At 33.8% G+C, this 17,147-nt stretch overlaps 1 protein-coding gene across 5 annotated transcripts; it reads left to right on the top strand.

The window, feature by feature from the left end:
• The first annotated feature begins 206 nt into the window (after positions 1-206).
• LOC132741849 (mitochondrial uncoupling protein 4-like) lies at positions 207-16,062 on the top strand. 5 transcript variants are annotated; one of them, XM_060730108.1, is made up of 12 exons: positions 207-344; positions 2,096-2,205; positions 4,387-4,503; positions 5,790-5,906; positions 7,150-7,212; positions 7,757-7,841; positions 8,740-8,862; positions 9,156-9,268; positions 14,466-14,550; positions 14,810-14,899; positions 15,311-15,413; positions 15,810-16,062. In XM_060730108.1, the coding sequence occupies exons 3-12, from the start codon at positions 4,407-4,409 to the stop codon at positions 15,879-15,881; spliced, it is 948 nt and encodes a 315-aa protein (XP_060586091.1). In that variant the 5' UTR covers positions 207-344; positions 2,096-2,205; positions 4,387-4,406; the 3' UTR covers positions 15,882-16,062. The 5 variants fall into 5 exon arrangements, with proteins under 5 accessions (XP_060586091.1, XP_060586090.1, XP_060586092.1 ...); XM_060730107.1 differs by having other exon boundaries at positions 235-344; positions 2,058-2,205; XM_060730109.1 differs by lacking the exon at positions 207-344 and adding an exon at positions 606-625.
• The last annotated feature ends 1,085 nt before the right edge of the window (positions 16,063-17,147 follow it).

Below are 17,147 nucleotides of genomic sequence, written 5' to 3'. Positions count from 1 at the left end.
AAAAAAAGTTTATTTAAACTGACATTGACTGCCCCGTTTACCCAATAAATGCGTCCCACTTTACTGAACACCTAAACACGTTTAACAGAGTCAATAACCTTCACTTGAAGTACAGTCTGTGGATTATTGTGTGACCTTAAAGCAATGGTTATCTACAATAATTTATAATTTAAATTTGATGCTTTTTAAGCTGTATCGCGAGACTAAAGATTTATTTCTACTATATGATGGCGCGTACCATCCACCATACAGTAATCAATATTAAAATTTTACCGCTCGAATGAAAAAGATGCAAATTTTATTGTGGCTATTTTCACTGTGATTTCTATTTTGTGTGTATTAAGGTATGTTTTATTTTTTCTGATCAACTGATACAGGTAAATATATATGCTGCATTTCTATTTAATGATATTCTGGTTAATACAACCGATTTATGAAAATACTTTTGCTGTGATTAGATATACATGTAGTTATAATTAAATGTCACATCTGTTGCTCGTAAAACATGTTTAATTACATGTATATGGTCTCTAAAGTAGTAAATGATATTTAAACATATATTATATACATATTACAACATAGTCTGTGTAACTTACAATTACACTGTCGTGAGCTGGAATACTAAGTACGAGTATATATATATCTGAAATATACACCCGCCTGTACATATAAACTGTGTAAACTGTTTTGTTTTCTGTTTCATTGATTTTTATAAAACGGGGAATATCCTAGTATTTTTGTGTTATTTTAATCCAAATGATTCTATATTAGCAATTTGACTGTGATATAATTGCAGGTATGTGAGTTTTAGTATGCGATCATCTGAAATATTTCCGATGAAAAAGTGCCATTTCTGTGATATATTTCCAATAAAAAAGTACAATTTTTGTGATACACGTATATCAATGCAAGAGAACCTTTTCTGTGATAAATTTCCGATTAAAGAGTACTGTAATATTTTGCCAATTAAAAGTGTACCATTTCCAATTAAGGTGTTTCATTTAAATGATGTAGTTCAAAAGAAAGATTACCATTTCTTTTTTGATACATTTCCAATTTGTGTGATATATTTTAAATGAAAGTGTAACTTTTTGTGATACATTTCCAATGAAAGTGTACCATTTCTGTGATAAATTCCCAATGAAAGTGTTACATTTCTGTGATATATTTTCAATGAAAGAGTACAATTTTGTGATATATTTTCGTTGAAAGAGTACAATTTTAGTGATATATTTAAAATGAAGTAAAACAATGATATATATCCAATGAAATTTAACAATTTCTGAGATTTTCCAATGATAGTGTACATGTATATTTCGAATGAAAGTTGATATATTTCCAATGAAAGAGTACAATTTTGTAATATATATTTTCGGTGAAAGAGTACAATTTCAGTGATATATTTAAAATGAAGTACAACAATTTCAATGATATATTTCAAATGAAAGTGTACAATTTTTGTGATACATTTCAAATAAAAGAGTACCATTTCTGTGATATAATTCCAATGAAAGTTTACAATTTCTTAGATAAATTTTCGGTGATAGTGTATATTTTCAGTGAATATGTTACATTTATGTAATATATTTCCAATGAAAGAGCACAAATTTTGTGATATATTGCAGACTGAAAGAGTACCATTTCTTTGATATATTTCAAAATTAAAGTGTGCTATGATTTCAATGATTTATTTCCAATGAAAGAAATACCATTTATATGATTCATTTCCAATGAAACAGTATATTTTCTTTGATAGCTATGCAATAAAAGAGTACAATTTCAATTATATATTTCCAATAAAGGTTTTAATCTTTAATCTTCCGGTTACATAATTATTAAAGTTGACATTTGTTGTTGTTTTTTTTAAATATTGATATTTGTAACATTAACATATTTGATATTTCACAAATTCTTTTGAAAATATTGTCTTTTTAGATCATAATAACAATTTTAAAAGTATGCATATTCATTCAATATTTTTTCGTAAAAAATTTCCTGTGTTTCTGCTGCACAACATTATTCTTCACAACTTGATAAATGTTTTAAATATGTTCCAGGAATGATGATTCTCACTTTGATGTCATTTATCTTATAGACTCATTATCAGGCGATTCTAGAACATGATCTTTCATCTGGCAAGAACATTTAGACGAAGGAAGAAGTCTGTGATTATAAATCGGAATAAAAATGTTGCTTTAAATCAAGGTAAAAATATTAGTTTTAATGATATTTAAAATCACTGTACAAGTTATTGTAAAAATAACTCTGTTTTGTCGAGAAATATGATAACAGTATTTTCACTGTTCAAGAGTTTGTAATTTAAGAGTTTTATCTCATTTTAATAAAGGTGATTCCGCTTTGTCAACCATGTTTGTTTTCACTAAAACTGACTCTAAACTGAAGTTTGCCATTCATGAAATGTGTATAAAACTTGACAACAGATTGTACTTGGTCTTCGGAAATGTTGCACATTCAAGGTAAATATTCTTATTGTTATCATTTGTATTTTTATTTCTAATTGTCCTTAAAACATAGACCTGGATGTGTTCTTTCAAATGGTTCATCATTTTACATTGTGAGCTTTTTTGTCATATGAATTTTGGCCTACTTTCACTTTGGACAGATTTAGTGAAAACAAACATGGCTGACAACGCAGAATCACCTTAAGCAGAAAAAAACCATTGCCAGTATCAGAACAAGCTTTTATTAAGAAATGTCATTTTTATTTGTTTGGGTCGTTAGACCAAACAATTAATGGTAGCGAAATTTCAGACCCTGATGTTCTTATTTGCAAATGCCGAAAGTAGTTCAAACTCCTCGAAGCGGTTACTTCCCTTCATATGTACATTAACGCCGAAAAATTAAGCGGAGATCACGGCGTAAAGATTGTCAAATGACAGGCGAATTAATTTCGGAAACGAAAAAATAGTTCCCTATTGGTCGAAGATTTCGAATATTGTGTTATTCACATAGATATACATGCTTATATTCAGCTCCATGATTATTTACTTCAGTGTTAAACAACAGGTTTACCGTAAACAAAATATATCGAAATTATTAAGGGTTACAAAATCTAATTAAGAATAATATGGTTTTCTTTAGGATGTTAACTTATAACTCCCTGTGGTCGAGGGGTTTACACGGTCGCTTTCGAACCCACAGGTCCGGAGTTCAAATCCCTGTTCAGGCAACTCATGTTTTTTTGTTTTGTTTTTAAATTAATTAATTGATTAAGCCAAATAAACATTGAATTGAATGTTGCAATTAGTGTTATAGCCAATTTACTATACATGTAGTTATAACACTGGAATACACTTACCAAACAAATTGGTTTATAATCTCATAACCTTCACATTTCTGACATTCTGAGACCAAAACAAATTCAGCGCCTTCTGTGCTTTGATTTTACATTCCTGCCACCCTTTCTCTACCACATCTTTTTTTTTTTTTGGTGGGGGGGGGGGATAAGTGGCAGATAAAACTATCACTGACGTTATAAATAGTTTTAGTGACCGGTTATATTCAAGGTTATATTTTGCGGCCTCTTGTGATAAGAATGGCCGTACAATCAACCCTTTGCTTTATCGCATTTGAAAGAAGTTGATAATGTGGGACAAATGAAACTAATTCGGATATACGCATAAGGTTAGCATTGACATAAAATGATAAAAAGATGTAAATATGTAGAATATGTGTTTTTTAACAAAGTAAAATAAATGAAAGCTTTCGGCGATGTAATTGTTTGATTTTAATACCTACGGAAACCAATATGAGACAATAGTCTTATTTGAAGTGCACATGTTTTTAATTGATTAGTCTGCAGCATGAAATATGAACGGTAGTTTTATTCAATGTTTTGCATTAAATTTTAATATTTTTAAACAAGGGTCAAAAGATATTTTTAATAAGTTGAATTTCATGCAAATTTATCTTACCTCTTTTGAATTGTTTTCTTTTTTATTTTCAAATGGCAAAGAAAAAATGAATTATGATCAAAACCGAGTATAACAAAAAGTTAAGGGATAATAAAGAGAGATTGTTGTCATAAGACTATGAACGTTTGTTATTTTCAATAAATCATAAACATTAACTTCTGGCCCTATCCTTTAAAGCTCGAAAAACAATGACAAAGGGATTGCATTTAAAAGTCTGCGTTAAGTATTAAATATGTAATTCCATTTTTGTCATTCTTGTTATTTCTAAAATTGTCATTGCTTGATATATGATGGTTTGTGAGGTGTCTATTCCAAAAAAAAAAAAAAAAAAAAAAAAAAGGAAAAAAGTAAGCAAGTCAAATTCGAGCCATAGCAAATCAAGAAAAATAAACGGAATGTGAAGTCTATGATACTTATTATAAATGCAAATTTCTGCACTTTAATTTATCAGTTTAAGACAAATAGGCTAACATGGCGGATGACGATGTGCAGGTCACACCCTCGCCTGGTGAGGAACTGGCGTACAAATTCGTCTTGTCAGCCGTGTCAGCAATGGTCGCAGAATCTGGTGAGTTTTAATGTTCTTCATTTACAAATAGCTCATGAAAGTCCGTACTATTTCGTCATCTAGGCAATCGCATCTTCTAGCCAAGGTGTTCCGATTACCTATGTGCATGCAGGTTCCCTTGAGGTGATGAGTTTACCCTCCGAATCACCGCAGTAAGTTACTTTGAATTCACTAGAGTATAGTTCAGCCATTGCATCATTCTCTTTAGGATCTGCCGTAACTGTCTTTTTATCACCGTCAACATCAGTGATTACATTTTTAAAGCATGCTAACAGCATTAGAAAAGCGCTCAATGGACAAGTTTATGTTAGTCTTGATTTAACTTCAATCTATCCGATAAAAGTTTTACCATATTCAAACTTTTAGCCCATATCATACAATCTTAATTCAAGTACACGGAACAGTCACCGTCAAATGCGTAAAAATATGATTTCATTGACAGCAGAAACTAGGTTTTGCATTTGCCTTAATGCAAATATTGTAGTTACAAAAGATATAAGATATTAATCGTCTCATTTCTTTTTTACATGGTACATCTATTTTTAGTCATAATGATAGTGATATAAAAATTTTAATGAATACATATTCACGTCTAGTTCAACTTGCTTCATACTAGTAACCATGCATAGCACATTTTATAAATATTTTAAATTATATACTAGTTTAAAAGTATTCATTTAAACACCGACCTCATGAAAGAGTTTCAACCGCTAGAGACTAACCAGTTTTTGTGTCATTTTGTTCATAATAATTAGCTGGATAACTTTGCAATCAAACAGTTATTTTTAGATTTAACTGAATCTTTATCATTATTAATGATTGTATAACATCATGCTGGTTTTGCACAAGATAACTATGGTGGCTGATTTGGTACATTGCACGTTGCGTTGTCGATAGCGACAACGCATCTATATCGTTCGCCTTTTCGTCTTGTCGGTAGCGACAACACGACAAAGTGCTAAACGGCGCGTTGTCGCGCTGTCCTCTTGTCATCCTGTCTCTAGCGAAGCATGCCAAACGGCGCGTTGTCGCCTTGTCGCTTGGCTTATAAGCCAATTCTTCGATTTGAACCGAGTGACAATGTGACATCGCGACAACACGCCGCACGACAATGCGCCATTTGGCGTGCATCGTTAGCGACACAAAGTTCGACAACGCACCATTTGGCGCTTTGTCCTGTTGTCGGTAGCGCCAACACGACGCACAAAAGCGTTCCAAATCAGCCACCATCGATAACTAAGATATTGACCACTTTATATCATGTTATGAATTTATTTGTTTTTAAGTGACGTATCCACTGGACCTCACGCGGACGAGACTTCAAATACAAGGGGAGGTTAATGTGACTGGAACAACAGTATCACATTCCAAGAGAGGAATGTTTAAAATAATGCAAGGCATTGGTAAGTTGAATAATGTAAGATATTGGTAAGTTACAATCTGGTTAAATTCAGCTCCTAATTAAAGCTACTTGCAAGAAAAAACTTAAGAAGATCTGAACTTTGGTCAAATTGTGGTAAGTTAGATAATGCAAATTATTGGTAAAATAAATAATTCGATGCAGTAGTAAGTAAAATAAAGAAAGACAATTTGTATGTAAAAATAATGCAAGACATTGGTAAGTAAAATACAAATTTAATGCAAATTATTAGTAAATTAAATAATTCAACGCAGCGGTAAGTAAAGTAATGCAAGCCATTAGTAAGTGGAACTATGTAAATCATTGATAGAACAAAATAATTCAACACACAATTATTGGCAAGTAACATAATGTAAGACATTGGTAAGTAAAAAAGCTATTTATTGGTAAAATAAATAATTCATCCTCGTGGTAAGGAAAATAATTCAAGAATAGTGCAAATTATTGGAAAAATAAATAATTAAACACCGTGGTTAGTAAAATTATGCAAGACATTGAAACTATAAGTGTATTGTATGATAATAGCATTCTATCAGTATATTTCTCGTTTTACAGAAACAGTTATCATGTAATTTAGATATAAATTTTATTCTACATTTTCGTGTAGATTATATAAAAGATTATATAAAGAAAGTTTAATGTAAACAACGTTGATGTGCGTTTCTTTTTCACAAAATATGGCATACCAATTTTAACAGCAAAATTGCATTAAAGGGTATTACATCAAACCATTTGTTATCATTTCGTTTTTAGTAATACAAATGTCAACTTAGTTGCAAAAGCTCTTTGTTACTTGGAAAGTTTGTGGCAAATTTCATATCAAAACTTGTAGAAGTCTGATGACCATACGTATTGATCAGAATTGCGGCTTTATGTAAATAGTGGAAGGGCGAAAAGTAAAAGTTGCAGCATTGTGACTTTTTAACGTTTTTGTTGGGGTTTTTTGTTGTTGTTGTTGTTGATGATGAAGATCTTTTTTGTCCAACAAGGTGATTTATACTCAGTTCATTTCTTGTAAATGGATCAACTAAAGTGTTCGAGACTGCATGGAACCGACGTTACGTCATATGGACATGGAATTGAATGATGTTCCATCAAAAAAAAGTATCCAAAGGCATAAATTTGCTTTTTAAATTAAACAAAATGTACAATATTTCTCTCTCACCAAGTACATACTTTCTTTTGCATCTGAGTAAACCTTTTATAATGGTGATTATTTTTTTCAGTTACAGAAGAAGGACTGTTAAAGCTATGGCAAGGAATTTCGCCGGCACTATACAGACAAATTAGTAAGAATTTAGTTTTGAGAATCAGATGATTACTTTGAAATTATGAAAAACAAGCATTAATAAAGCATATTTTACTGTCAAATATAACGATCTGTGAAGGAGGAAAATGTTGAAAAACAATTATGAAAAACAACGTTTCATGCAGTGGAAAAATATAGTTCAAAAATGCAGTGGAAATTACAGTTCAAATACAGAAATAGAAAATGAAATCACAAAACTATATCAGCTTAATGGATTGTTTAAGAAAGACTTTTTCATGATTGTAAAGAAAAGTGAGACAGCAATGTTGCTTTGAATAACACGTTGTTACAACCTATAATATTTTCATAATGTTTAATCCATAGTTTTTTCATAATGTTACACACATATTTTTTTTCAAAATGTTAAACCCATAGTTTCTTCAAGGGAATGTATATTATTCAAAGTTAAGTTTCCTGGAGCAGGAACATGTACATGTATACATGTACTAGTTATGAAAAATAAATAGAATGAATCCACTATATACGATGTATGTTTATATGATTTTTATGTTTCTTGTTTGTAGTTTACTCTGGGTTTCGAATGGTAATTTATGAAGGACTAAGGGACCATGTGTTTCAGAAAAATGATGATGGATCGTTCCCACTCTGGTATTTGCTTTTGTCAAATTATATCCAAAATTGCAAAACCATTGCTCCTCTTCCTAAAATGTATAAGCTGGTAACTGAGCTAACGTGCATAAAAAAGAATAATAAAAAACAACACAAAGACAAGCGAATAGACAAATAAAAACAACAACAGTCACGAGTCATAACATTATAAAAATCAGGAAACAAAGTGATCCCTCGGAAGCATTAATCACCACAAAATAACATGAAAATTGCAGACTCGGTTTGATTGAGTCTGTGCATGAGGGATAATGAAACAGTGCAACATCCCTCACGTCCCCTAGCACCGGCTTGAGCGGTACTCAATTTTCAACACTTAATAGTGCTGGCAAAAATATAACAACACTGAAGTGAAGTACGGGGCAACTTTTTACAGCTGCCACACATCACTTGACACCTGCTGTTGTGCAGTATAAAAATCCGGGAAACAAAGTGATCCCTCGAAAGCATTAATCACAACAAAATTACATGAAAATTGCAGATTCGGTTTGATTGACATTTTTAGAATATGTAAGATTTGTAAGACCGTTCGAAATGACAGCGGTAAATGCAAAATAGAATGGATCACCGTATTAACAAGCTGTGCTGACATTATCTAAGAAGAAGCAATGACCTGAATGTCTGATATTCACATTTCAAATCGTATTTTGGTGTGTAATAATGGATTAAAACGATTTTGTTACAACGCATTTCATCATTATTTAACTCACATTTGTAAAAAAAACACTCATATATTCATGATAATTCAATGTTGTTCAAATTTCTTTCACAAAAATAATGAAAATTTTACGTTTAGTTTACTTTTAAGTCGTAAACGATTCGTTGGCAGAGCTCTGCTATTCAATGCCTTTATGTTTTTATTTTCTGTCGTATGCTTCAGGAAGTCAGTGATAGTGAGCGGCACGTGTGGGGCTCTTGGTCAGCTTGCTGCCAGTCCAACAGATCTAGTCAAAGTTCAGATGCAAATGGAGGGTCGTCTGCGACTGGAGGGCAAACCAGTACGGTATGTTTAATGTTATAAAATCCGCACCCCGATCAGGTAGAGAGGGAAACGATATTGGTTCGATTCCTACATGGGCCTTGGTCGGTTGCAGGTAACGGACTCATGACTGATTCAAATATTGATTAAATCGATCAAAGCCAAAAGACATTCTGGGAGTTTTTAGCAAGCTCAATAATTTTCTTGTCTTGATTTTACACACTAAATTTATTGGTCAGTTTTCTCATACTTTTAATTGCTTAAAGGATGTACCGATGAAAAAAAAATCAAGCGGGAATGCAAATTTTGTATTTTAGGGTGACGAACTGTGCACAGGCGTTTCGGACAATATATAGGGAATCTGGTATAAGGGGATTATGGCGCGGATGGGTGCCAAATGTTCAACGAAGTGTTCTAGTCAATGTTGGAGGTATTGATTAGCCAATGACTTTCTATAGCCTGTAAATGAGACAATTCCATATATATACTTTTGAATTACATCTGAAGTTTTTAAAACTTTGTTTTTCATAATTCTGCGAAAAAACAAGAGCGATAACTCAAAAGTGTTCGAATGTACCCTTTTCTCACCAAAATGTACGGTTCACGCTCGAGACAATAGTGCAAGATGTTCCAGTATTCGCGGAGTATTTCAACTGTTGTAATGTTCGTTTATTAATGAACAATAAATAATAGAAATTAAACCAAGTGCGTTAGATACAATGAAGTAAAGTAAAACACGACGAGTGTTCAGCACAAGATATAAATTTATTCTGTAAACCCTTAACATGTGATCTTAGATATTTTACTAGAAAATACGGAGCATGCGCAAACAAGCATTATACATAGGTCAGCTCAAGTTCATCATGTACGATGATACTACATCTCCCTGTTTTTAAAAGAAAAAATAAGCAACACATGTTAATAAAATTGTATATGATAATAAACAATTATGATGATTAAAAATGCATATACATACTGAAGAGAACAATTTAAATAGTTTTAAAGTCACAAAGTTTTTTTGTTTTGTTTTTTATTATTATTACTATTATTTTATTTCTGTTCTCTCTTTTTTTTCTCTTTACATTATAATGTCTATCCATTCCGGATGATTAATTAACAGTGCTCCATTCGTCGGTATTATAACGTTTATTAGGTTTTACTACTCGACCACTGCGCGTCTGATAACCTGTGCCTGACCTTGCTTCATGGCTAATAGGATTTTGAATATTCTGGGAAATACCTGTATCATTTAAAGGTGCTTTGTTTGAGATTATATCATGAGGATCTTGACCTTGGTGGAGGATATTAGGGAAGGACTCTGTATTGATAGGGAACTTTTCCCGCGTTTTGTTTATGAAGCGGCGATTACGGCTGTAAATAGCGCCATTTTCAGTTTGCACTTTGTATGAACTCTCCCCTTCTTTTTTAGAACTATGGCTGGTTTCCAAGTTTTCCTAAATTGCACCCCCTGCAAGAATCATCTTTGTTTACCGGGGAAGTGACCTCGCACTCTTATCGTAATAGTTCTTTTGCGTCACATTATTTTTTTGCAGAGATTTTCTTACAGACTTGTGGTTAATGAAGGATGGTTTCAGTTGCTCATTATTTGTAGGCAAAATGGATTTTAACCGTCTGCCCATTTACAGTTGTGCTGGGGGATATCCGCAGTTTCAAGGTGTGTTACGATTTTCCAGAAATGTTAAATATGGGTCTGTTTTGGTCTCCTGGCATTTTATCATAGATTTGTTGGCTATTGAGACCATTTTCTATGAAACCATTGAATTGGCTATATCCAGGTGAAGATGTTACATGTTTAAAATTCCAGTCAGAAGCAAATTTTTGAAATTCTTCTGAGCTAAACTGTTGCCCGTTATCGCTTTTTCAATGTTTCTACTTGACCATAGCGAGCCATATGCATTGTTAATTTTCTAATAACAGTTTTACTTTTTGTTTCTGGCAATGCATCGACTTCAAAGTAATTACTGTAGACGTCCGCAGTTATAAGGTAATCACGTCCGTCAAGCGTGAATAAGTCGGCGGCAATATGTTGCCAGGGTCTTTGGGGCACAATGTGGGGATTTAATGGTTCCTTCACATTTGATGCTCTGTGTGTTAGGCATAAAGGGCATGCTAACACGTGGTCTGTGACCTGTTTGACCATGCCTGGCCAGAACATAATATCCTTCGCCCTGTTCAGCGTTTTAGTCACTCCCATATGACCTACATGAACAGCGTTAATCATTTCAGTTCGCAATGAACTTGGAATGACCAATGTTTGACCACGGAAAATTATGTCATTTACAGTCGAGAGTTCATCCCGATGATTCCAAAATTCTAATATGGAATTCGGGCACTCGTGCCTAAATTCAGGCCAGCCGTCAATAATTGTTTGTTTCAGTGTCTGAAACTGACTGTCTTGCTGTGTGGAAAGTCTGAGGTCTTGTAATTTTCCGTCGCTTACCGGTAAACTATTAATAACCGTGTGCACGTGCACGTCAAGTCCGTCAGACAATTCTGGATACGTGTCCTTGACAAAATGACGGGATAGTGTATCCGCTACAGGAATGCTTTTCCCGCTAACATGTACGACCTCTATGTCGAACTGTTGAATCTGTAATAAGAGACGTTGTAGTCTGGGGGTCGCCCGACATAATTCTTTTTTCATAACGGAAACAACAAGTTTGCAATCAGATTCAACTTTAGTATGTCTTGCGTAACAGTATTGCTTGAAACGTCGAAGACCATGAAGTATAGCTAATGTCTCTTTTTCTATTTGAGCATAACCTCTCTCTGTAGGGGTCAAGGTCTTTGATGCAAATGCAATGGGCTTGCCGTCCTGTAAGCACGTGCAACCTAAACCACGTGCACTCGAGTCGACTTGCAATGTGACAGGCTTTTTCGGGTCATAGTATGCCAAGACTGGTGCCTTAGTCATTGCGACTTTAACCTTTTCAAAGGCGTCAATTTGCGCACTGTCCCATATAAACTCAATGTCTTTTTCAACAAGTCACGCATAGGGCTTACCATTTCTGCCAATTTTGAATCAAATTTTGACAGATACGTGATCATGCCAAGAATAGTTTCTAACTCTGACTTATTTTCTGGGGCTTTCATTTCTACAATTGCTCTGATTTTTTCGGGATCGGGCTTAAGACCGTCAGCTGTCAGTACGTGACCAAAGTATTTAACTTCCTGAGAGCCGATTACACATTTGTCTGGGTTAAACCTTATACCCTTTTCACGTGCTCGGTCCAAAACACGTGTCAGGTTTGCATCGTGCTCTTCGATAGTCCGTCCGTACACAAGAAGATCGTCTACTATTGACGTCACGCCCGTCACGTCCTCGAAAAATTCGTCGATTTTTTGACAAAATATGTCTTGGGAACTTTTTATACCCATAGGAAGCCGCAAATATCGGTATCTACCGAAGGGACTATTAAATGTCGTCAAATATGAGGATTCGTCCGTCAATTTTATCGACCAATAACCTTTCGTTGCGTCTAATACACTGAAGTACTTAGCACCTGTCAATTGGTTTGTCACGTCTTCTATAGTCCTCATGGGGTAGTGCGGTCTCATGATATTGTCATTTAGTGCTTTAGGATCTAAGCACACCCTCAGCTTTCCAGTGCTGGGTTTTTCCACACAGACTAATGAATTGACCCAGTCAGTCGGTCTAGTAACCTTTTGGATAATTTCTTTATCCTCCATAGACTTCAACTCAAATTTTTAAACGGTCCTGTAAAGCTACAGGTACACGCCTGGGTGGACAAATTACAGGTATAGCTTTTGGTTTTAAATGTAAACTGCATGTACCTGGGAATAAACCAATGCCTTTAAATACGTCATTGTAATCAGTCAAGATTTTTTTTGTTTATCTAACGTGACTGGTTGTTTTTCTATAGCATAGGTTAGTTTTATCAATCTCAGATCTATTGAAGTCTGTAAGCTTAATAATGCTGGAGATTTACTGCCTACCACATGAAAACATGTAATGATTTCCTTATCCTTGACCTTACAGGGTAAGTTGACCTTTCCATAAACTGGGATAGGGTCTTTTGTGTAGGAAGATATCCTATCATCAGAGGGTAGCAAGGGGCCTTTGAAATCTAGTTTCTTGAGCATTTCCTGAGGTATCAAGTTACATTGAGACCCTGTATCTTTTTTGAAATTTACAGGGGCGGACTTTCGGCCAATTTGGAGTTGAACCATTGCGCAATCAGGTCGAGAAGTAATGAAATCATTTACCTTGCATACATAAAAATCCTGATCGTCACTCGATAAGTCCGACTCACAATTTATATTGTTCACAGTATTACGTGATTTACACATTTTCTGGAAATGATTCAGTTTGCCACATTTCCTGCACGTTTTCCCCTTTGCTGGACACGTTTTGCTCTCTTGATGTGTTGTCCCGCATCTAGAACAGGTCATTTTCTCGTCCCTGTCTTGTGGCTTTTCCCGCCTTCGGATTAAACGTTTTCTAGGTCTCGCCACGTGGTGAACGTCCTTGTCCGCCGCAGATGCCATTGAACTCAATTGCTGTTTGGAATATTCCATATTTTGAGCGATTTGTACAGCTTTATCTAAGGTCAATTCTGCACCTTCGTTGATTAGCTTTTCCCGAACCTTAGAAGAATTTGTGCCAAATACAATACGGTCCCGTATCATTTCGTCTGTGTTTGCAAAACTGCAGTCTCGTGCACAGATTTGTAATTTTGTCAAGAACGAATCGATGGTTTCTTCTCCCTGTGTTTGGTTGTAGAATTTATATCTAGCAAATATTGGATTGAGCTTAGGTTGCACATAAGTTCTGAATTTTCTGTAGAACGTGTCGATCTTTTTGGCATCGTCTTCAGAAATATCTTTCCACGTGCAGTGGATATCCCGCCCTTTATCACCAATCCATAATAGAAAGTAAGAAACTTGTTCTTCTTCAGACTTTTTCTTCAAAGGTCCTGTAAACATTAGTTTTGCGTGACGTTCGAATTTATTATAAGCTTCAGGTAAATTCGAAGATTCCCAGTCCATTTGGGGCACTGACAATCCAGATAATTCCATGTTGTTTTCAAATATTAATTTAATTGTGTAACTTTATTTTGTTTAGATAAATATTCCATTTTTTTTTTATCGTATGTCCAGGTTATTTATTAAACGTTTTTACTCTGACACCATGTTGTAATGTTCGTTTATTAATGAACAATAAATAATAGAAATTAAACCAAGTGCGTTAGATACAATGAAGTAAAGTAAAACACGACGAGTGTTCAGCACAAGATATAAATTTATTCACTAAACCCTTAACATGTGATCTTAGATATTTTACTAGAAAATACGGAGCATGCGCAAACAAGCATTATACATAGGTCAGCTCAAGTTCATCATGTACGATGATACTACATCAACAACGGTTTTCTTTCAAATAGCGCGCACAGTTTACTATATATCATATCATTCGACGCTTTTAAGGTGTATTTTGTTTTTGGTTTCGATCAAATATTATCCGGCTAACTATGCCACTCAAAACCACTCGTGGATTATTCGTACTGGAAAATGAAGGAAATGACCAAAGAATGTTGAAAATGGTATGAAATTTAAAATGTTTCATTTAAATATCATATTTACAGATCTTGTCACATACGACACTGTCAAAAGACAAATACTTATTAAAACATCGTTACCAGATAACTACATCGTACATGGAATATCCAGGTAGAACCCTAATTTATTCAGACATGCCAATTTACAAAGCTTTATTTGTCAGACTTGATAAAAATTGATTGCTTTTATGAATTTAATTGATAGTTATTTACATTGTAATAATATAATGTTGTGTCCATTGTTCTCAGACGTAAAATTTCATCAGGCTATATTATTAAATATACTAAAAATAGGTTTCATGGTATTCTCTCTCATTTCTTTCATATGTCAAATCGTGTTCATACATTGCGACCGTTTGCGTTTATTTCAGCGCTTGTTCCGGTTTAGTCGCTTCTATAATGTGTACACCAGCTGACGTTGTTAAAACCAGAGTCATGAATCAACCTATTAAAGACGGCAGGTATGGTTTTCTTTTAAATGTTCCCTTTCTAAATCAAATAAAGGATTCGTGCAGTAACAACTTAAGGAGCAAGGCCAAACACGTTTCAACCATAACAAAACAAATTGGTAGAGAAAAGCGGCTGCCGATCGCACTTTAATGTCTATGTATATTTCACATGAGAAACCTCTAAAACACACTCATGAACTTTGGTACTAACGGAATTACATGTCTTTCATTATTATTTTCTATAAAAAGATATTCTTATTTATCTATAAAGATCTAGTAAAATGTATGACGAAAGCTTTTAATAATATGTTTGATGCACTACACACGTGTACTGTTTACCATTTTGTATCAAGATCAGTAATGTTCTAACAATAGCGAGTAGTCATGCAAATTAATGGTCAAATATGATGTGTTTTTTTGCAGGCCCGTTTTATACAAGAATTCCATTGACTGTCTCGTTAAAACGGTGAAACAAGAAGGATTTATGGCTCTATATAAAGGTTTTGTACCGACATACTGTCGTCTGGTAAGTATTATATATACGCACAAACTTATGTGCTAAATTTTCTCCAACTAAAATACTGGTATACAAAAGCTTTATTCTACAACTCATAGCGTACTGTAAAGACTTTTCATTGGAAATTTGTTTGAGATAAAAATTGAAATGCATTTTATTCACTTTGAGGTATTACAAAGCTAACGTTCGTTTTCCGGATCCAGATTGTCTAGGGATAAAAACTAATTTCCACAACTATTATCCAGCTGGTCATTTCTTATAATTTACGTCAATGTTGTGCCGTTACTGGACCGACATCAAGTATCAATGTTAAACTTTTTGTTCGGATGCTCTATATTCAATATAATTCCATTTCTTATTACGCATGGGCATGTTGTTATAAAAAGAAACGAAATTTTATTTCAGGGGCCTTGGTTGGCGGTATTTTGGCTAAGTTATGAGCAATTCCGGCGGGTAACTGGCCACGTTTCATTCTAAAGAACAGCCATATTTTCTGATTTTATTTAATGATCTCGTTTCCCCTTTTCTTGCGACGTCTAAGGTCAGGGACATAACTAGATCTATATTGACAGTCTTCATGCGTGGTGCTATTTGCTTCTTTGGAAATCAGACTGAATTGTACACTTGTATTTTTCTAAAGTCCTCAGAAGTTGTGATATTTGTTGTTATCTATGTATGTAATTTACATGTTAATAAAGTCATTGGCTATAAAGTTGTATTTCTTTTTCAATTCTAAATGCAGTGAATAGTTACCATCCTCAAGTACTAGTATACACTTCGCATTTTGGTTGCCGGTATCGGTTAAGCCCACCTCACAGGACTTTTGTTAAGTAATGCATAGATAACATTGTTTCTTCCTTATGCCAAAACTATTGCACAGATATTATGGAAAGGTCTTACAACAAGAGCTGTCACAGGAGACAGCCAAGCTCGACTAATAAAATACTGGACGCAGTAAGGAGGGCAAAACTATGAAAGAAAAATCAATTATGTATAATTATGTATTAAGTTATAGTAAAAATATAACATTTGTTAAAATAAATTCCAAGATCAAGGGAAATAATTCTAGAAATAGTCACGCTAAAGTTATGAACCTTGTCACACAACATGTATGTAATGATAAGAAGTATATATTTGAAGTTTGAAGTAGATACCTTAAAAAGTAACAAAGTTATAATATTTCTTAAAGAAAATCCTAAGTTCAAAGAGAAATAAATCTGTAAAAATTACTTCAAGAGTTATGAATATTGTCACATAAAATATAATTGATTATAAGGAATAAGTATTTGAAGTTTGAGGTAGATACCTTTAAAACTAAAAAAGTTACAGTAAAAAATAACATTTTTCTAGTAAAAAAATCTAAGTTGATGGGGAGATAATTCTTGCAATATTGGTGCTAGAGTTATGAACCTTGTCACATAAGATGTGGATGATGATAAGGTACATTTATTTGAAGTATGAAGTTGATCCCTTTAGAAACTAGAGGATGCTTTTGTAAAAAAGCGATGTCTCCCCCACTGCTGAGAATAACTGTGAATGGAAACAGGAATGGAAATGGAGATAAGATAATGTAAATACCCGGTAGTCACTTCAATGAAGGCTGTCTATGGATGGTTTCTATTGTTAAGGTTGTATGAGAAGATGCTTCCTAAACTGTTTGTTTTTAACCAGGTATTCAATTTTGAAAATCCTGGTTATTCAATCAGCGTATGGCAGGCGGGCGTCAAACGAAATTGCACTTGA

This window comes from Ruditapes philippinarum, unplaced genomic scaffold (assembly GCF_026571515.1).
Source record: "Ruditapes philippinarum isolate M1 unplaced genomic scaffold, ASM2657151v2 ctg2696_1_1_1_1, whole genome shotgun sequence".
Taxonomy (NCBI): Eukaryota; Metazoa; Mollusca; class Bivalvia; order Venerida; family Veneridae; genus Ruditapes; species Ruditapes philippinarum.
This window is presented reverse-complemented; position numbering and strand designations above follow the sequence as displayed.